The sequence below is a fragment of the Lepisosteus oculatus genome, chromosome 11, assembly GCF_040954835.1.
Source record: "Lepisosteus oculatus isolate fLepOcu1 chromosome 11, fLepOcu1.hap2, whole genome shotgun sequence".
Lineage (NCBI taxonomy): Eukaryota > Metazoa > Chordata > Actinopteri > Semionotiformes > Lepisosteidae > Lepisosteus > Lepisosteus oculatus.
In genome coordinates this window covers 32082238-32103889 of record NC_090706.1, presented here as the reverse complement: position 1 = coordinate 32103889, position 21652 = coordinate 32082238, and the positions used below count along the sequence as shown (strand labels likewise).

At 36.4% G+C, this 21652-nt stretch overlaps 1 protein-coding gene across 5 annotated transcripts in view; it reads right to left on the bottom strand.

Moving 5' to 3' along the window:
• Positions 1 to 2327: 2327 nt before the first annotated feature.
• Positions 2328 to 21652, bottom strand: part of ndst1b (N-deacetylase/N-sulfotransferase (heparan glucosaminyl) 1b) — an 81237-nt gene continuing 61912 nt past the window's right edge. For 4 of the 5 annotated variants that reach the window (XM_069196100.1, XM_069196101.1, XM_069196099.1 and 1 more), the window contains 9 exons: positions 21467 to 21595; positions 20726 to 20908; positions 16893 to 16989; positions 15703 to 15826; positions 12930 to 13104; positions 12069 to 12239; positions 11505 to 11614; positions 10619 to 10733; positions 2328 to 9091 (listed from right to left, as the gene is read on the bottom strand). In XM_069196100.1, coding sequence (XP_069052201.1) covers positions 8972 to 9091; positions 10619 to 10733; positions 11505 to 11614; positions 12069 to 12239; positions 12930 to 13104; positions 15703 to 15826; positions 16893 to 16989; positions 20726 to 20908; positions 21467 to 21595 — 1224 coding nt within the window. In that variant the 3' untranslated portion in view covers positions 2328 to 8971. The remainder of the gene's footprint in view (positions 9092 to 10618; positions 10734 to 11504; positions 11615 to 12068; positions 12240 to 12929; positions 13105 to 15702; positions 15827 to 16892; positions 16990 to 20725; positions 20909 to 21466; positions 21596 to 21652) is intronic. The other variant, XM_015349850.2, reaches the window with a different exon arrangement.

Sequence of the window (21652 nt, the reverse complement as noted above, 5' to 3'; positions counted from 1 at the left end):
TCTTGTTCCAGAAAGCTCTTTTTTAGTGTAGAGCTACACCTACACCTTCCCAACTCTCCTGAATGTTTCCTATCTACTAATGTTACAGTCTTCCCCAGCTAGTCATTTCATTACCATCTGTTAGCATTAAACAGACATGGCTAAATCTCAAAGGAGATGATTTTACTGTCAGTCATCCACAGCATGACATATGACACTGATCATTGCCTTTTCTGCCAGCGATGTAGATGCATGACACTGATTATTGCCTTTTCTGTCACTGCTGTAGATAGTGTTTAAAGCAATGGTATCATCTTCATGTTTTACAGTAATTTGTCATTTGTCTGCTTTCCGTGTTGCATGTGATTATTTGGTTTCGCATTATATTTCTGTTCAAGCAGCGAAGGGCTCCTGAACATGTCAGACAAGATGAAGTGTAAAAGGGAAAGTACATTACTACAAGACAGATACTACACAGGTCTTTGTATCATAGAGCAACACCAATTTGTACACTTGCTCTCATCATTTTAAAAGACCTTTCTGGAGCTATTGTTTCTTCTGCAGTTACCTAGAAAAACATCTGCCAGAAATGGTAAAGAATCACACTGAATTCACGCAACGACATATTTAAGCTATAAATGACATGAGCAAGACTGACAGAAAATGCAGTACACACTGTTCTTTTAAAAATACAAACAACAAGAGGTGAATTATAATATATGAATTTTTCAGTTTTCCTGTTTTTCTCTTGCATTCATAGTGTGGTGTTTGGGTCATCAGAAGCAAGTGGAAATAATTGATCCTGTTATTAAAAACCCTTCTGGCAAAAAGGGGATTGCTTTTTTAGCAAAAGCATACATGACCATTTCATTTAGAAAAGAAAAGAACAATTAAACTTGACATTAAAAGGGTAGAGACCAGGAAGTGTTACGGAGAGAAAAATGGTGCGTTTGTTCCACACGCAGCAGGAGCTGTTTCAAGTGTAGAAATGGTTTATTCATTTTGTGTGAAGGCATTAGTACATTTCGTTATCTATGCAAACAAACCATCAATTCACCAAACCATGAAAATGATGAAATGCACAAAGAAATTTAAAATGACATGCCGTATTATTTAATGGATAAAAAAGTATTTGCATAAGCAATGAGGAAAAAATTGTCGATGGCCTTTCAAAACATAAGCCATGCATTTTAAAGATGAATTAAATATTGTCTGCATGAGTATTTCTTTGGCTTTCTAATTTATCAATCTTTCACAACACATTCATCTACTGAGGACAATGTGCTTTTCCTTTCTGGATTGTACTGTTTTGGAAGCAATGCTTTCAGGGTGGAAGAAATTTCCATTTATCACCAATACAAAAATGTCTGAAAAAACATTTTTTATGCACCCTAAAGTAACAAATCAAAACCTGTGGCAACAGAGGAGTCCTGACCCCAAGTGGGGCAAAAACTGAAAATCGGATCACGCATGGAAAAACTAGCAGTTAAAAAGAACTGCATGCCCAAAACATGACAAATTAAGCTCTTCACACTTCGTCTGGGATTTGCACAAACCAGACTAGTCTTCTATGTAAGCACTGCAGCCTTGCTTTTTACATGATTATTTTAAATCTGGTTGGAATCCTAATGAATTCAACTCACTCACTTGATTAATTAGGTCTGACTTGGACAAGAAGTTGGTTTTATTTTGTTTGGAACTTGTGGCAGGAAGGTGATGCTATCAATTTCAAGTACTTGGTATTCCAATCACAAAGGTAAACTGGTAAGCTAAGAGACAAACATCCACAAGAAAGGCCCTGCACTCAATTCTCTTCAAAAAAGATGAATGTATTGAAATGGGTAAGCAGACTGTTTTAACATCTTGGAAAGATCACAGAGTAAATGATCACAAACATGGACCTTTTCTTCTTTTGCAGATAGTCATAGTCGGTGTCATTTAAGCACTTGATAAAGTCCACCTTGTCCTGCTTTTTATTTTCTTAATCCAACAACCTCCACCAACATGGAATATCATTCCTTCATCTTCAGCTCTTCCCACTCAGCCAGCCCCCTTACACACACCTGCATGCATGTCAAAGGAAATATCACTAGATGTTTTGCACTACGAATGTGATATGTTGAGAAGCCTGTAACTGTTTGTTGTCACTATACTGTTGCACATGTTGAAGTGAAAGCCCATCTTTGGGATCTTTATTTGAAACTGTTGTATTTAGGTTAAAACAATTTAATCTCTCAAGAGATTGAATGACATAGAATTTAAATAAGGGAAAAAAAGAAAAAAACGGCAGCCAGTTTCGCTCCATTCTCTTTAGTCGGTTCTTAGTCTTTCAGAAAACAAGGAAAAAATAAAGACAGTGGTGTTTTTATTTGCAAATTAAAATCACAAAAATATTAGTTACACAATAAAAAATATTAACAACAATTACAGTCTTTGATTGTACAGTCCAGGTGATTATTACCACCATTATTTATTATTATAATTATTAATACTCAACATTAAAATACAGGACCTTTGAAACACAAAGTCGGCAGTGTGCAGATTAATGGGACTATCAGTGGGCATAGGGAATGTGAACTCAAAGATGGGGACAGAAAGCAGTCTGTTCCAGCAGCCAGAATTAATTCCATCTCGTTTTTCCTCCGAAACCCCCTCTGTCCCCTTATCCTTGAGAGTCTGGCACTCCCCTTGGACCTCTCATTGGTAGAGCTGCTGCATAAATGTACCTAATCTTTTGTGATGCATAATAAGAATCGTCTCACCACTGTCCTAAAGGTGGAGGAGCCTATAACCTCTTGCATACTTCACTTTGTTTTGAAGTAACACAAAGTGCAAAAAGTAAAGCACACTCTAGTGCACTGATAAGGAGGACAGTTTTGAAGGCTTGTTCTAGTGATTTTGAACTAAACTTTCCCCCTTGATGACAGAGAATAGGCATTTGTGTTTAGTGGGCTAACCCAGATGTATGTGGGTTTTAGAAGAATATAAACTCTTCATTAAGTTCATGGTTGCTCCAGTATCTATGATCTGGAAATTGTATTTACACCTGTCCTGATATTGTCGCTAAACTACGGCAAAACTGCCACTGCAGTACCAGCACGCATATCTTAGTCTCCCTTCCCTGCTTAACAGTACCATTTATTATAAGCAATGAATGATTTAAAAAAAAATCATAGGCATAAAAAAGGTTGCCCTGCTAGTTTCCTATGTGTCGCTCTTTAATACCTTGACAGACTGCAGGAATTTGGCATAGCTTATTTTTCTTTTATCCAGTAACCCAGAGACAAAATGTTTTTAAGGGTCCTAGCACATAAAGCATCACTATGCCACATCTTGTTGCTTTTAATAAATTAAAGATTACACCAAAGACAGGAAGAAAAGTGTTTCTGACATGGTTTATAACATAAAAATAATAAAGTCCTACCAAAACAAGCAGCTTTTTATGAGGAGTGATGTTGAAATGTAGTGGTAACACCGTAATCTCAGGCCGGACTTTCAACAGAGAAAGAATGCCTCAAAGTTTATCACATCAATGAAATTAGTAATTTTATACATAGTGAAAATATTTTTATCTTTAGTAAGGACCCTGCTAAAACAAGTGAAACGTGATGTTGCCCAAAGTTTGACTCTGACGTAACCATTTCCCCAACAAGAACTGGGGAATCAGCAAACCATCCTTGATGAAATGCTAAACAAGACCTGGCTGAAACATTGTATGTTAAACAATAAGCAAAAAAAAAAAGAAAGGAACATGAGTGTCTTTTAGAGATATTTAATTACCAACAGCCCTTGCTACTGCATTTGAAATTTGATTAGCGACAGCAATGTTGTATTTCAGGCTCCTAAGAAATATTTTTTTCAGAACTCTTGGATGTGTTATTTCCAACTCATGAAGAGCAGAGGAAAGAGGAATTCCTGTCAGACTCTGGGCAGCACAAGAACGCACGTACAGATTAGGCCGGTAATACAGCAAAGAGAGGTTTAACTTCCAGGCACTTTCAAACTGGTTATCTGGTGCCAAGTTGCCCGAGAAAGGCCTTGAAAACACTTCTTCTCATTTTCGGCCATTAACTAGAGAAAAGGGAAAAATTGCTCCTCTCAACTAAGCAGCCAAACACATGCTTAGAATCCTTTGTAGAAAGATTAACTTTTCTGAACTTCTTACAGCTTGAAATCCAATTAGACCTCCTTTCATTTTCAAACATCTTTGTAGAACAAGCAGGATTTTTCATAAATGTACTCTTTGAGCAAAGCTGGGCCACATGGTAAGATAATGAATTCTTCATTTAAAAAATGAGGGCATAGAGTAGAAGATTTAAGCTCACGGATGTAATTTTAAATTTCTGTAGGGGGTTCTATAATACATACATACATACCCTTATATTATATAAACTATATATACCCAAATGTATACGTGATCAAATTCTTCCATAAAAAACATTAAAAATAATGCACACAGTATTATTTTACTATAGTATAGTGGTTGTAAAAGGCAATGCTGTGCAATACCTTTTACTGGGTTCTGATAACAATAAGCTGTTATTTCTAATCCACTAAAATACATTACACCCTAAGTAAAAACACTTAAAAGCATTAATGTTGCAGAACGATCAGATGATTACAAATAAGATTTGAGGGTTTATGTTTGGATTTCCTTTCATGCAGTTTAAATAAAGGAGGTATTGCATTCTACAATGGAAGCCATTAAGTGATGACAAAAGAAATAATCGACATTATCAAACTGGATGAATTTGTGAATGAAGGAAGAGTATAAATAAGCCCACACATTTCGACAGCACACTAATGAACTTTCCACAAAAGAACTTGTGAGATGGTTGGTGAATTACAGGATGTAAAAATCAGCCATATTATCGAGCAGAATGAAACTTAAAGGGCAGTGAAGGTGGGATGGTACAAAAACTCAAAAGAAACCCTTAATCTAATTTAACTGGGCATTTACTACATGCTCTTTCAACTTTTAAAAAGCCAGAGGGTTTGATTTAAAAATCAAGCCTTAAATTTCCCAGTTTTCTTGGCAAGGCAACAGCTGCCATAATTTATATCTGAAGGTGCAAAAAGGAACACAAAGAGCTAAAAAAACATAGGGCTACAATCTGAATAAATGTTCAAACATCCCATAAACATTCCCCAGGTTTGCATTTTTCTGAAGCAACTGTATTGTATAAAACTATTATCTCTCACCCATAAAGATCAGGCACTATTGCAGTAAAAAACCTCTATTGTTCTATTCAAACACATTAATTACAATGACAAAAATCATGTTTCAGTACAAACCGAACCTTTCCTAGTATATGAAGCAGCCAGTTGTGTCCAGTTTGTTCTGGTTGCAGACTTATATTGCAGTTAGTGGTTAAGTTAGCCAAAATATACAGGCTGAACAATCACATTTTGTCTGCATAATCTACTTTCTTCCTGGCAGAACTCTACTTAGTAGATTCAAAATGGAGCCAAACAGGGCAGTCTTTCAGCTAGAGATATTAGCTCTGAAATGGATCATCATCACAAATGAAATGATAACAATAAAAACAAAATCTTTGCATGTTAAAATATTAAGTCTGTTTTCTGCAAAATGATATTACTTAAGATTTAAAAGAGAAGCAGTTCTCCATTGTGGATTATTTGAATCATTACCTTAAGTGTTCATTCAGTGACTTTCATTCACAAATCCTGGCCATTCAAGGCACTTCAGCTACATTTACATTCGTAAGTCACACTTAATGGAAGCAAGGCCGAATCAATGTGAACAGAACAATGGGATTATGGGGTGAGCAAAATGAATACTCTCCTTCAGTCACAAACTAACGTCTACTATAGACTGCCTAGTTTCTTTTTCCAGATCTGTCACTTCATAGTGCATCACAACTGTTACTCCAAGGAGTACATTACTGTGAGTGGCATAGCAATCTGCAATGCAATTTACTCTTAACTGCAGGGAACCAATTACCTAAATTAGCCCGGCTAAGTGCTGCCAAGTTTATTCTCACTGTGAGGCGACAGAAATGAGTGAAATTAAGAAAGGAAAACACTTGAGTGGTTCCGTGGAAGCACATTCTGCAAAACATCTCTCTGTTAATTGTCATGAAGGCAACTTGCAACAAGACGTACAGTAGCACTGCAGGCTTACATGCGAGCTAGAATTATCTTGGTGAATGAATGAGAAAACCATTCTGAAATGCACAAAACTGGGCTTGTAGAAGCTGGTCATTAGGCTAATGTGCTTTGTTCAGAACAGTTTCCTTTTCTGCTATAATTTAAGGTATAACTGCCTTTGGTGGGCTTATTACACATAACCTATCAGGCCTTTGTGTTCTCTATATCTGACATCAGTGACAACAGCCCTCTAGAAATCGCATTCATGGGTAATTAACTGAACTTCAAAGAGGATATGCTGTACATTAGCAGTTCTGTTTAAAGAAAAACAACCACTGGATGGGTGAGAGGGTACTGAGTGGAGTGGGGGAAATATGTTCTTGATTGGGGAGATTGTGTTTGAAGCAAATAAGCAATTTGCACAAAAAGGAAAACTGCAACAGAAAAAAAGTGATAATTATAGAAAGTAATAAAGAAAACTTGTAATGCTGATCTGTCTTTGTTTGGCAAGATGGGCCCATTTTAAATTCTAGTACTGAATACATAGGACCTCATTCTTAAAGACTGTATAGATTAATGTCTATGGTAAGAATCCCTGAAATCGTTCTTAAAGTTACACTTTATGCTGGTCTTGGCAGTGACTGTAGTGAACCGAGTGTCACAGCTAGCGCAGACAGAGTCTGTCAGAATCTATGGCACAAATCATATAAAATACTCAATTTTTTATATCAGTTGTGTGATTTTTTCAAGGTCCCGCAGATAGGCCTGATGAGCTACTGTTTCTTTTTTGACTTTTTGATTATAACCAAATCCCGGAATCAACTTTTGGCTCCTGTAGGAACAGTTGTAACGAATAGCTCTGAACTCGAGGATCATCTCGGAAATCTCTAGATGGCTCTCCTAAAAGAAAAGTTTTAAGCCCTCATTTTGTAGCTGAAAGTAAAGATGTAAGAAACCCTTGCTGATATAATTTCCTGTATTCTGATGTCATCACTATTATGAGATGGCACAGAGCAATACTTTTTATTTTAAATTTTGGCCAATAAACTGCATGCATTTTCCTCAACGAATAGAATTACAAGGCAAATCATTCAAGCTTGAGAATACTGTGTGAGGTCTGTTTTATGAGGCTAAATGAAGATGCACTTTCATCTTGAAAGACCCCTGATTACATAGGTTAGACAATATATAACCTAAGACTATATATATATATTCACACACAGAGCTCACAATGCTAGATAAGGGGTTGCCATTGGCATTCTGACATTTTATCAATTATTAATAGAATGGCATGAGTGTGATGAGAACCAGCCTGCATTGTAGATTAGCCATATGTTACCTGACCTGAACCTAAACCATATACAGTACCTAATACTAACATTTGGGGGTTTTAATAACGGTTTATAAAATCATTAATAATTTTATCAGTTTACAGACAGTAATAAAAGATATCTGTAGCATGATCTACACATATGTATATGTAGCAGCTAAGAAAAACAGGCAGATGCTAAAGTGTGCAATGCCAGTACAGAGATGATTACACCTAACAAATGTAACTAGCCAGTTACTGGATATCCTTGACTTTTAATTTAAGTTCAATTTAAGTTACTGAGGTAGTAATTTAATTTTCAAAGATCCTAACTGGGACTCCTTTCCTATTATTATACCAACATTACAGTGAATGAAACTTGGGTAACTTTACTACATTTGTTTTGTGGCCCAGTGGAACTGAAATCAGGAGGCTGACAAAGGAAGATATGGTTTGTTTTTGGTCTCCAGCTACAAAAAATAATTGGACTCCTATCATGGCACTTGTATCTTGAAGACAAGCTATGAGTACTGCACCCGACTTTCACTGGAGGCATATTAATAATCTCTATATATTTACAGTTCAGTGCCCACAATGACTCTATAGTCCATTTTGTGCCTTCAGACTGGGGCAGTCCCAAATATCAGTGGCTCAATAACAAAATCCATTAATCCATTACAAAAAATCACTGTCAACAAATTGATTATTTTGTCGTTTCATTATCCAGTCTGCCCAGTCTGTCCAGTCTGTCTCTCCTTGCAGTATCACCGTTCTGGATTACTTTAAGACATGCAGCTTTGTTTTCCTTTTTTAATACTCTGTAATAAAAAATATTTTCATTTTTAAAAACCCAAATTTTTGAATATCCCATTTCACATTGTGCTGATCGTTGCTATACATTTTTTAAAAAAGCCAGTTTATTTTTTTTTAAATAAGAAAAAAAAGACCTAACCACCTTTGTTCTCCAGTTACCTGAATACTCTTAAGGTACTGTACCTGTAGCCTATTAAGGCTATACCAGTTTAAAAAACAATGGTTTAAAGTAAAAATAAAAGAAATTTAAAAAAATAAGAACAACTCATGTAGTCAACATTAACAGGGAATGAATTTCCATCCTGGCACTTGTAGATCCTTAATGGCTAGTGTATTTGCTAGGCTGGCACTCCAGGGATGAAGACTCAGTCGCTCTGCAGACCGAAAAAGAGCAAAGTGGACAATTCAGGTTGGAAGATGTAACCTTGTCCGCCCACCTTTGTCTCGCCGGTTCCTGCGCTGTACAGTTTGTTAGTACGTGTGTCTTGTCCACCGCTCCTACTTCACGAGCTGAGGAAGAGGAGGAGGAGGAGGGTCGCAGCTCTACAATGGTAGAAGTACGACCGAGTTCTCGGGCTGTTCGCCGGTTGCTCTCTCTCCCTCTCGTTGCTCCTCCTGCGGCCCACAGTGTGGACACCAAGCTGGGGCCTCTGGCCAGTCCTCGGCGTTGCCTCGTCGTCTTGCTTCGTTCCCGTCTAGTCAGGCAGATCAGCACGCGAGTCCATTACCCACCCTTCTGAGCTTCTGTCACCATCCTTGCTACCTGGTGTTCACCAGCTCCTCTCGAAGCCAGCTGGGCAGAGACTGTCCCATCTTGTACAGCAGCTTTGATAGCTCAACATTGTGCTCCTGGTAGTAGTTTCGCAGGAAATCTCGAGACTGGGGGAAAGAAAAAATGGAGTAATGTAAAAATTAAGCAACTTACTCTTGTGTAACAACTTAACATTCAAGCTGCAGCTGAAATATGCACTAAAGTGATGGCACTTTATCAGTGAAAAGTGGTGGTTTTAGTGACTAAATATACTGTAAATTCTGAGCTATTGCATAAAGACTGTAACACTGGGTGCGTTAAGAGAGGAGGGCTTTATGCAACCTGTTTCAGATACAGTTATAATATGGGACTTAAACCTGAGTTTTAGAAAACAATGTTTACCTGGGATACCTAAAACAACACAATAGCTTTCTTCTGGATGAGCTTATCTTTGTTCTCAAAGATTGTGCTAGAAGATTTGCATTAAGATGAAAATTCAATAATGGAAAAGCTTTACAAAACAGAAATTCATATCAAATCATATTGATAAAGACAAAACTAACTGAATCCCCTTGAATAGTTGTTGACTGTTAAATGTGCATTGCTACTTTATGCATTGATATATGGTGATTCTTTTGGCTTTTAGCTGGACTCTTTTTTGGATGTGCAATTTTTCAGTTATCTTTTTAGTCTTCACGTTTACCTCCCTTTGTTTTAAAAAGTTAATTGAATTTCTGATGATGTCACCAGTTTGAGCCTAGATCCGAGCTGACTTGACTGGAGTTCCTCAAGCAGCGGTAGTTAATTCGCAGACCACCACAGGGTAGCTCGGATGTTAGGTAGGAAATAAGTCCCGTCTGCTTGTGGTGACACAGCAGCTGCTGTGTCTTCTGACAAATCAGAAGAGACATGCTTCTCCTCCAGTTCTCTGTCACAGGGTGCTGCCTCAGATGATCACTACTCAATGCAAGTCCTCATTCTCAAATACCATTTAATTCTAAAAATTGGTGTATATGACCAGAAAATAATTAGCGACTTACAAACTGCGTTTGTATTTGACACAAAAAATTATCGATTCCACATTTCATTTATAAAATGTGATCTCTCTGCTTCGCAGACTGACACGTATTAGTTCAGCGTATCAGTTCACATCATCCTTATCCATATGCTTTGTAGTCTTTGTAAATGTTACTCATTGTGGTTTTTTTTTAGATTATGTCCCAAGACACTGAACTAATCCAATAACACCATCTTCTGAGAAAAGTTCTGAAAACGTATTGCCAGAAAAAGAATACAAATCTAACACTGCACCATGAGTTTCTGCCCAAGGGTAAAAAATGAATTGATGTACTACATCAAAGATTCAGGAAAAACTTCAAGTTCCATATTTCTGTATTCTGTTTCTTATTTTGCTTTTATCAAAATATTTTCTAAAAAAGACTCAGGTGAAATATGCATTGAAGATAAATGATGGGTTGTTCACTTTTCTAAATTTTTTAATATAAACATGTTTCAATTTGTGTGTGCAGTATACTAGATACCATGTTTAAAATCCCTTAGATCACACCTGCTGGTTTAAAGAATCTCTGCACCAATATGGTTTGCTTTAAAAGAGCTCAGCTGTTACAGGAATATAAACAGAAACGCACACGTACATCAGTGTCCATCTCAGGGTACTTTCTTCCTTTGCTCTTTCCAAGACATTTTGTCTTTCCTCCTTCTAGAAGTTGACACCAAAATCCTTTCTTGGGATCAAACCTAAACACAAAACTAAATAAATGTAAAAAGCAACCTGGAAATGCTGTCAGATATGATTTCCTTAAAAACTGGATTTAGCAGGGATTGAAGGTATGAAAGGCAGATTTTAATTGCATTTTAGCAGATGTTCTTGTATTGTAAAGGCATGGTTTAACTCAGAAGTTAAACCTTTCATGGAAGGTTGCTGCTCACAAAACAAGAAGGAAAACAACCAGACTACAAAAGAAATTAAGTGTTTTTACCCAGTTAAAATCCTCAGGGATGTCGATGAAACTAATGTGTCACTGTTAAATATTTAAGTTAAAATGTCTGTTATCATTTTGGCAAAAAGAAAAACTCCAGCTTTGCACTTTGTGGTGTTTAGTTCATCAAAAAAAATTCCTGCCAAAATGGGATTAAAAAATACAAATGCTACATTATTATTGTAGCCAGAATAAACGTTTGGTTAATGCCCCCAGGAACTGACTTTATGTGAAGGATTGCCAATGCATTTATCAACAAAATATAACTAGGAAGACACTCCTAATCATACTATGGAGCCTTCTTAAAACAGAAAGGCAGTAAGTCTTTATTGAAATTTTGTGCTGGAATGGTATGTGAAAATGCTGATTCATACAGGATCTAAGGGAAATCCTTTGTACTACACTAGGAACATTATTACAATAATACATTTCTTAACCCTGCAGTGGCGCTAATGGTAGTTATATCTTATTAGTTTATAATAAGATATAAACTTATTTTTTTAAACAAACATGAAATTTCCCGAGACATATAGCTACTTACGCCAGAATTTTGTGGTAATTAATAATATTCACTAGCCCAAGAAATTTCTGTATTTTTTCCATAACTAACGCTGGCTCAGTCCTCAACATCTGTCCATCAAGAACCAGGATCTAGAAAAACAAAAACACTTCCTCATGAACTGAAATAACCCAATCATATTACTTCAACAACTAGTGTGAAGCTGCTTACTGCCAAGGTAAAGTAAAAGTCCTTTTTTTTTGTTTTGTTTTTAGCTTCCATCATTTAAAAATATATATATTTACATTACGAAGAAGATATATGGACCCAAATAACCAACGAGTCTGTAGGTCAGTTTGGAGTATTCCATCAAAATACCAAATAGAAACTGCGACAGCTTTTATAGTGAAGACTTTTAGTCTTTCGTTATAATAAGCACATTTCAGCTCTGGTCTCAAGACACAAAATGTAATCTGTTAAAAAAACAGTTAAGCAGATAAGAAATGTTAAAATTTTACAAGGCACTAGTAACACTAGTGAGTGGTGAATCTACCTAAACTTTAAATTAAAACTATAACTCCTGCATCGTAGAGTACTAACACGTACCTGGTTAGAGTGGTAATAGTTTAACCAGCGCTCAAGGTGGATGGAATACCAGCCTGGTACCAAGCAGCGATTCTGCAAGATGCGGAGTTTGAGGGGGGCATCGTGCCCAGCAGTGATCACCTCATGAAACGTGTACTTCAGTGCTACAGGATCATCATGGGCGCGCTGGTGCTGCAGACAGAAAGGAATACAGAACATTTAAGTGCGAGCTGGACAGCCCTAGCAAAGGGAAAGAGTGTGGTGGGCTACCAGGGATAGCCGAACCCCCAGCAGAGCAATGAATGGAAAAAAACGCAGCACATCCCTGCAGATGAAGTATTTTCCTGCATATTTACCAAGTTTCCTTTGGCTTGATCCTTACATCCATTTTCTAATTGCTTCCTCCAATTCAGGGCTGGAGCCACAGCAAGGAAGAGGCCCAAACACAGACATGTAAAACAATTTTCCCCCAGAAGCCAATTAACCTACTTTAATGTCTTTGGACTGTGGGAAGGAACCCATATGAACACACAAACTCCCTGCAGGTAGCACACCAGGTCTGGAATTGAACTCAGGGGCCCAGCACTATGGTAGCCACTGCACCACTGTGCCACCCCCATTGACTTGATCTGTCAGATTTTGCAGGTATGAAATTCACTCATGATGGTGGTTCTTACACTGGGATTAATATAGAACTGCAGTATGAAACACATACACACACTAGCAACTGTCTGCCATTGACATTTCACTTATTCAACAACTTTTGCAATTTTACATTTATCTCCGATTTAAGTTAAATAAGAAGTTCCACCCCATGACAATAATGCATTCATTACATTCACAGTAACTGACCACGTCTTTATGGCTTCGAGAGGGTTTTACCTGGTACCAGGAATAGGCTCTGTCTGCAGGGTTGATGAGTATTGTGATTATCTTGGCCTTAGGGAGGAGAGCAGCTGCCCTCTTTGGTGCCATCTCCGAGTCAAAATAATTGGCACTTTTTTCAAAGTAGAAATCTGAACTGGTGTTTGAAGGAAGGGGGAAATATTCCATATACCTAGCAGCATAAAAATGGAAAAAGAAGAGATTACTTTCCGTTATGTAACTTGTTTGGTAATTGATTTTCTTCCTTCTAACTCCTGTTAAAAAAGTCAGGTTTTGTGGGAATGGCCATGTTATAGAGCATGAAGAGTTCACATGTTTGAAATTATGAAAACGTTTAAGGAGTTGTACCATGTGCACAGCATATCAATACTACAAATAAATATCACAAAGGTCTGCCATGGCAGACCCTGGCTATGAAAGGCTAAGAGTGCAGGATCGGGTGTTTGGCACACAAAGTGGCTAAACAAGACCACTGTACTAGAAATATAAGCCACAAAAAAAACTTCAGACTCAGTCTGTAATTATTCATCATACAGGAAAAGCTTTATAAACATGTCTAAATCTAGCCCACACCTGCACTACACTAAAGCTCTTTCATCTGAAATTACATTTAATCAACTCAGACCTTCCTACCACAAGCTAATTTACATTTCTGGGGAAGCATTCCTCTCCCTTGGAGATAACTACATCCAAACAGATGCAACAGATGCATCCAGCACAGCATACAGAGGGACATTTTCTTCTGTTTTACATCTACACAAAATGCTGTGCTGTCAGTGAGGGACACACCCCTCCTCCTGTCCGAATTGGCCTGAATCTACAGTATGGGGTTGACTGTAATGCTTTAAAAACCAAGTAACTTGAAGGTGGGAATTCCAGAGAAATCATTCCGTACTTCCTAAATCTGTCCTCTGTGAAGTGGTGGTGTTTGTAGCCATGAGTCATGACATAAAACACATACCAGTGATAATTCCAAATAGTATTCAGGCTCCTTACAAAGGTAAATGAAGATCCAGTTGTTGATAATGTTCAGACATTTAACAAGTGAATTATTTACTAGTTCATTCCCTGAGGCCATCAGCCTGGTCAATACACCCCACCACGGGACAATCAACTATCAAGACCTCATTTAGAATACGGTGTACGATTCTGGTTGGCATCTTCCAAATAAAATACTACTCTTGAAAACAGTCCAATGAAGAATGACCAGATACAGTCCCGTACATAAGGCTAAAAGAAGTGGTATTTTTTAGCCTTGAACAGAGGAGAATACAAAAGTACCAGATTCAAGTGTTTAAAACCCTCAAAGGCACTTACATAATCAACCAATGGGCTTTCTCAGAATCAACAGTGAAATATGAACCAGGGGATATAAGTGGAAACTATGGGGAAGCACATTTAGAAGTGAGAACAGGAGGTACTTTACAAAAATTGTTGTGAGAGTCTGGAACAAGCTACCCACTCATGTTGTCACAGCCGATACTCATGTTCTTTAAAGAAACAGCTGAACGAATTAGCAGGCCACAGTGAATTAGCTACTAGCAACAAAATGAGGTAGACGGGCAGAATGTCCTCCTCTTATTTGTAACATGTGTTCACATTTTTAACAAATATCGTTAAACCTAAACACCTTACTAGAAATTTAATTACAAGAAGAAATGTGTGTTCTTAAAATTAATGAACCATTTGCTGCTGACACTGATGCACATGGCATAACCTCTTGATGTTAGAAGAATAACCTTCCAATGATTGGATGTATTTTAGTTACTTTAAATATTTACTAAATGGAAGGTCCTGAACTGCACAGATAAAATTTGTCAGCACAGTAAAATTATTCTGCTCAGTGAAGCAAATCAAACATTTAAAATCATGAGGTTGTTTAATTATAATTTAGATTTTACAACACTGTTATAATGATTACAGTAAGCCTGTACAAATGTGATCATATTCTCATTTAATATTTTTAAAAGAATCCATTACTGCATTGAGATGTACAGTATACATATATCTAAACGTTTTTGGTGTGAAGCTGAAACAAGACATTTCTGTGTTACGTGATGGAATGCAAAATACAAAAAATTAGGCATAATTCATATTATAATTAAATAGTTCAAACATACAACTGAACTGTTTTCAGTTTTTATTTTTTAACACTCAATATTATTTAGCATCCATAATAAAAATGAATAAAAAAAGACTGATCCTGATTGTGCACTATGAAGAACAAAAATCACAGGCACACCCTGGTTATGTTAAAGTGACATCATATCTAACAGACCGGCTTTAGTAATGGTATTTATTTTAATGGTTTCATGACAATTTTATATCTCCACCTCTCTGAAGAGCTGGCAGAATAGTAGATAGAGATGCATGCTCTGTCAAACTGTCAAACTACAGTGTAGTGTTTTGGGGAACATTTCTTTAGTGGGGAGTTAAAACGATATTTTTCATGTACAGTTATTTCATATCAGTACAGTGTTTCACTTATATGTTACGGTTATTCAAAGTGGGTGAAGGTTTTTGTTTTGGGATAAGTTTAAGATAAGATAACTTTACGTTATATATTTAGACATTACATTAAATGATATGCATCTGTAATAAAACAGCTTTAAAAACAAAACCCAGAGAGAAAACTGTAACAAAACCTCAATAAGTAAATGGTGAAATACAACAAAAAAGGTTAATTGTGAGGTATGGAAAGTATGATTGATTTAATTAATTTGCTTCTTTACACCATAGTCATTAGTCATCGTCAGTATTGAGACATTACCAGTCTATTCCCTTGTGGTAGTTGTGCCCATTAAAGAACTGGATCTCTTCGAAAGTTTCTTTGCTTGGGTAGTTACTGGTGAGATCTGGATGCATACCCAAGAAGAGATAGAGTGCTGTGGTACCTTAATAAAAAGATAATAACTTTCTGAATACATCAGAAGTCCACACATAAAGAAGGAATGCAGCAAATTATACCAAACAACAGTTTTCACTGATAATAGCATGCAGAACTGTTTTCAGAACACACATAATTGCACATTTTTAAAGATTTGTTAAGAGATGAGTTTTCAGGGAACATTCCTCATAATCACACCCTGTATTGATGTGCCAGTTTGAATGCCTAGGTTCAAATATTAGCTCCCCTTGTTAAGGCACTGTAATTGAAGACTTAAAGCACTAAACTGAATGTTACAAAATTCCACAACATTACACAAATACATAGAAGCAGCCGTAGTAATAATAGTTCTAACAAAAACAGAAGAAAAGTAAGGAGATGATGGTAGCTACAAGAATGTGAAGAACTGAACACTTTTTTAACAGATTCATGACCCTCATGCACAAAGCTTCTTTAATCAGTAACAAACTGTTTTTATTAAAATCATGCCTGATTTTTTCAGTTGAAAATAGTCCAGTAAGACTGCTACAATCAGTTTAATTAGTATTCAACTCGTCTTACATGTTTACTGTATCAAATCAAAACAGAAAAAGCCGCTCACTGTTTTCAGCACTTCTGTAACTAGTTGTTCATACTAGATACTTAATATTTTCCATCAACCTATTAATTCTGTAACAAGCTGTGGGATTGTGGACATTTTGAAAAGTCACTGAATAATAACCAACCAAGGTAAGGAGTAATGCAGAAGTTCAGCAGACCAGTCCTCAGGAGTTGCTGTCCAGCTGGATTTACATGACTCTTCAAATTACCAAGAGCTTAGGAGTGCAGAAAAACCTTAAACTTGCCAAGCTAAGAAAATAATTAATTGCATTAGGCAATTAAGAGCTTGGATAGAATGATAACCAGAAGACCACTGCACTAATAAGGGTATGGATTGCCCCAAGTGCTGTGAAGGTAGGAATGAGTCGCTGGTGTTTAATAAATTACTTAAGTAATAAATCTTTAATCTTCAAGACAGCCAGCTATTTATAAAAGTTGTGCTCAGCTTGCACAGGAGATGTTCTGTGTCTTACCAGTCTTCTGTGGCCCAATGATAAGCAGTTTAGGAAACCTGTCACATGTTTTCTCTTTAGACCAGATATCTTTGTGCCTCTTGTCTTCACAAGGGTCCTGAAAGACAAAGTAAAAAAGCCCATGTAAAAGACAAGAGCAGTCACAGCTTTTGAGCAAAAGTACAGCTTATGCCTCTCACAACCTAATGCAGAGGTTCAATATCAACACATAAAGCCTCACAAAGATACTAAAGCTATAAATATTACCACTGGATCAGTGGACAGTTTGATAGCAGGTTGACCTGCCGAGCAGATATCACTGAATTGCCCTGGGTAACTGTAGTTTTCAAGTTGCCAATTGTAAAAAACAAATGATTACTGGTAATGAACGCAAACGACAATTATATCCTAGTTGAAAAAAAGTTGTCAGCGCCAGTCTTGTTTTCAGAGGAAATGCCATAAGAAATGAACAAAGAGATTTGACCCTTTTGTAAAAGGTCACTTTTTAATACATACATTCACCTTTTTGACAGTGCTGCTGTTAACATCACATGGCTCCAGTAAAATCTATCTAGCATGTAATTGGTATGCAAATTGGTTATAATAAATACCATTTTAGTTCTGTATTTGAGTTTTAAACACTTTTATCAGAGACATTCTTTTGCTAATGCAAAACGATGTTTAATAGAAAGAACACTTGGAGCAAAATCCTACCCCAGTAATAGTGCACTCTGTCAAGACTGGTTATTTTATCACGTAATCTCCCAGAACACCTTAATCAGACAAAATAATGTAACTTCATTAATGTTCACTTGGTGAAAAGCCTTGTGTAATACAGGAGATGTAGTCTTTTAGGCATAATACTGCAGTGATTTACTACAGAATGAAAGTGTCAACTTCAAAGTCTTAAAATTCTGTTTCTCATATATGTAGTATAGTATATATCAGTGATTGTTTTTTAGTCCTAGTTCCAGGCTAAGTGTGTCACTCGTTACCATCACAGATTTTTAAAAAATCATCACCCGAATGCTAACTACTGAAACCTCTGAGTGAAAATTACCTGCACTATTCAGTCTTCCATGTAATTTTTATCTGGTGTTATTCATTTCTACCAAGTACTTGGTATTTTGTATTTACTGGATAAGACACATGCTGAAAACAATTATAGGATTTCACTTCTAATTCTCTAATGAATTAGGCACAGTACCATCGATCTACTGTTAAACTGTACAGGGGTCAACAGATTATGAAACCTATTATACTGGGATAACAATTAGCTTATATTATATAATCCTTTAAAGTGAATCCTTATCAAACCTGTGATAAGTGAACCTAACAAACTCATATTTCTACAATGTGAAATTCAGTGCTATCCAAAAGTGATTGGTATAGTAAAAAGTCTTCTTGTATGGCAAAAAGATAAAAAAATAAAATAAAATCTTATTCCAAATATTTCTACACAAAGTGGAAGACAAAAAATCCTCCAGATGCTAAAACTACAAAAAATAAAAGCTACTTAGTTTCTAGTCAAACGAAGATGGAAAAAAGTAATGAGGCAGTTCCTTCTGCCCCCCTCCCCAAGAAAGCTTGCAGCTTAGAAAACAATTACAGGCCTTGTCAGGTAATGATTATTACAGGACACTGGACAGATGGAGAAAAAAGAAACAGAGCAGTGGGAGGTCAGAGACAATAGAGCGCTTGCACCAGTAGAGACAAGATTTGATCCTGTTTGCCAGAAGACAGGACTGCAACAGCCAAGGATGTAGTCATATAGTATCCAGCATACTCTAATCCAAGGCCAGTGGAAAATGAGGAAAATCACCCTATGTTTTGTGGAGAGTTATTAATTTATTAATTGGAATTCAGGCATTTAAAAAACTAGTCTCAATAAAAGAGGTAAATAACACTCTTCTCTACTTTTAAGAAGTAGAGAAGTTTTAGAAACTTGTCTATGCAGCTTTTAAAATTGCACATTACTGATGGATTTCAGTTCTCTAAACTATCAGTATGTTTTTCTCCAGCAATGGCTACCATCAAAGCTTGACTGAGTGGTATTCTGCTGGCCAGGTCACTGGCAATTTTGTTTGCAACCTCTGTGTCACGGACACAGAACAACATTTTAGTATGTTATCTTCTGGAATGTTTAAAAAAAGAAAAGCCACTGAAGCACAGTTCATCGCTGCTATGCAATAGTAACTTGATGAGGTTTTCTGGCATGAAGGAAAGATCTTGCTATTGACTAAAAAACTAAGAAAAAGATTCCCATCTGAACAGACTGATTAAAACAGACAAAACTCAAATAAATACATTACGTAACTGAAAGACTGGTATCATGAATTAACACTGATAAAAGGATAAGCCTTGGACTAAATTCGGGGCTCTAGGAACTTCTGGCGACTTGAACTTGGACTCACAAACGCACAAGACTCTGATGTCTGATGTATTTTACTTTCCAAAAACAATTTGTGACACTGAAGGAAGATCCAAGAAAAAAACAACAACTATATAGACATATACTAGAAAGTCTTCGGAGTTTTATACATTAAGTATTATGTGATTTTTCTATTCTACACCCATTCCCTGTGCACACTATCAATTGTTAACAACACGGATAATTTCAAGAGGTTGATTTATCTTTAAATCAAAAATATATTCAAATACGCAAACACATCACATTTATATTAATGTGGTTTCAGAAAAATACAGGCTACCCAAATAACTTATTTAAAATGTTAATATTTTATTATTTATAAGGGGAAGTATTACACATAGAAAAAAAGTACAACCTGGCAATGAGGAAAAAATGTATGAGCTCTAACACGCTTCTTTACATTGTAATTCAGTTTTGAAATGTCTTACAATACACATGGGTAGTGAAACAAAAAGGAAAAAAAATATTTATGTTTTTTATTGTAATACTCTTATTTAAACCTCTTTTTAAAAAGACAACTTCCCAGATCTAGCAATAAGAGGTGTCCAGCAATTTCATTACTTTCTGACCCAACAAACAAACAGACACCTACATTTTATTACTGTCATCACGGAGATTTCTGTTCATAAATAATTTCCCCCAATCTCTGACACTCACATTTTTTATATCAAGGACTTATGGCTCACACTCACACCATGTTGACTGTGTTGACTAGTGACCCAAGGCAGTACCTGTCAATTCAGTCTCAAGATTTGAGGACTCAACTACCAACATGCCCTTAAGTAAAAATACCTTTTTCGTCTGAAGAAAGATATTCTTCCCGCTCAAATGAAACATGTAAATGATTTATTATACTATAATAAGATTCAATAAGCAGAGAACAAACTCAAAAAAGAGTGTCACTAATTAGAGCTACAAGGCAACAGATCCTTTGAATTATTTGTATAAATGTAGTCAGGGCAGCTCCATTTATGAACTAAAACAGACTGTGAAAAGCATGAAATATATGCAGACCTCCTCCAGTTTGGCACCCAAAGCTCCCACCTCATTACAGGGAAAACCCCTGTCAACCTTCACGTAACAGTGTAATAAAAAAACTATGGAAAACTTTTTAATGGGTGAGTAACTATTCGAGCTGTTAAGTGCACAGTCGTAACTATTCAAGTATCAATCTCAGCAGTTCTCCATTTCAAAATTTAAAGCTGCTGAATTGAAGGCAGCTTTAAAGCAGATTGCCTTATGTTTTATTGCAATTTAGACCGGGCTACACTCCTACTTGTATCAGGGGTTAAATGGTACATACTGCAGTAGATGCTCTTCAGTTAAAAGAGCTCATTCACTTCATATCAACAGTTTCAGCTTTTTATGTCTGTGTAATCTGTATTCACTGGGAGGAAACTCATCATTCAGTGTGAACGCTTACCTGCCAGACAGGGTCTTTCTCCTCAGGGAAGATCTGGAAATAGCGCTGGGCCAGCTGAATGGGGGGCAGGGTCTGCAGCTTCAAGTTGGTCCAGGACTGGATAAACTTGATGAGGTTTTTGAAGGTGTAAAGTCCTAACCGGTCATTCCCATAGTTAGACAGGTGGGTCATGAAAATGCTAATCTGAAAGGAAAAACAGTTATTCACCATAGCATTTTATAAAGGCCAGATTTTTTCTTTATAGTTACATGTCTTTTATAATTCTTCTAAATTGTTTATGAATTCAAAATATATGGACACAATTGATTCAAATTATCTTGTTGGTTAAGTTTGGTTTTTTTGGACAAAAGTTCATGACAGTTCAGGCTTTGTGCATACAACAGATTCTAAAAATATAAAAGTCCTCAATAAAAAAAGAAAACATTTAATAGATAAAATAAAGCATGAATGCAATAGTTTGTATATTTATGGATGTTATGACAGAATACTAGACTTAGCCATGAGAAGAGCTCAGAAATTAGAGTTCATTAGAAAAAATGTACTAACGTGAAAAACGTTATACAAATTTGAGATGCACCTAATTATTTTCAAGTCAACTGGTATACCTTTAAAACAAGTCATTTTTGTTAAAAACCTGACAAGTATATTTTATTTTAGAAACAAAAAAACTGAAAACTAACTGGTGCCGTTTGATGCCTCAATGATATAAATGTCGATTTGTTTCCTGTCTGTGTCACTTACTGGGTTCAATAGGACAGTGAGGAAGAGTTCCCCCCCATTAATCATTTTATCTAGTTCCTTGGGACTCCCTGGGTATTCATTGTAGAAGATGGTATGTGTGAACAACCCACAGGTCTGCCTTGGTAGAACCTACAGATGGAAGACAAAATCGGTATAGTACTACCTTACATCAGCACATGCAACACC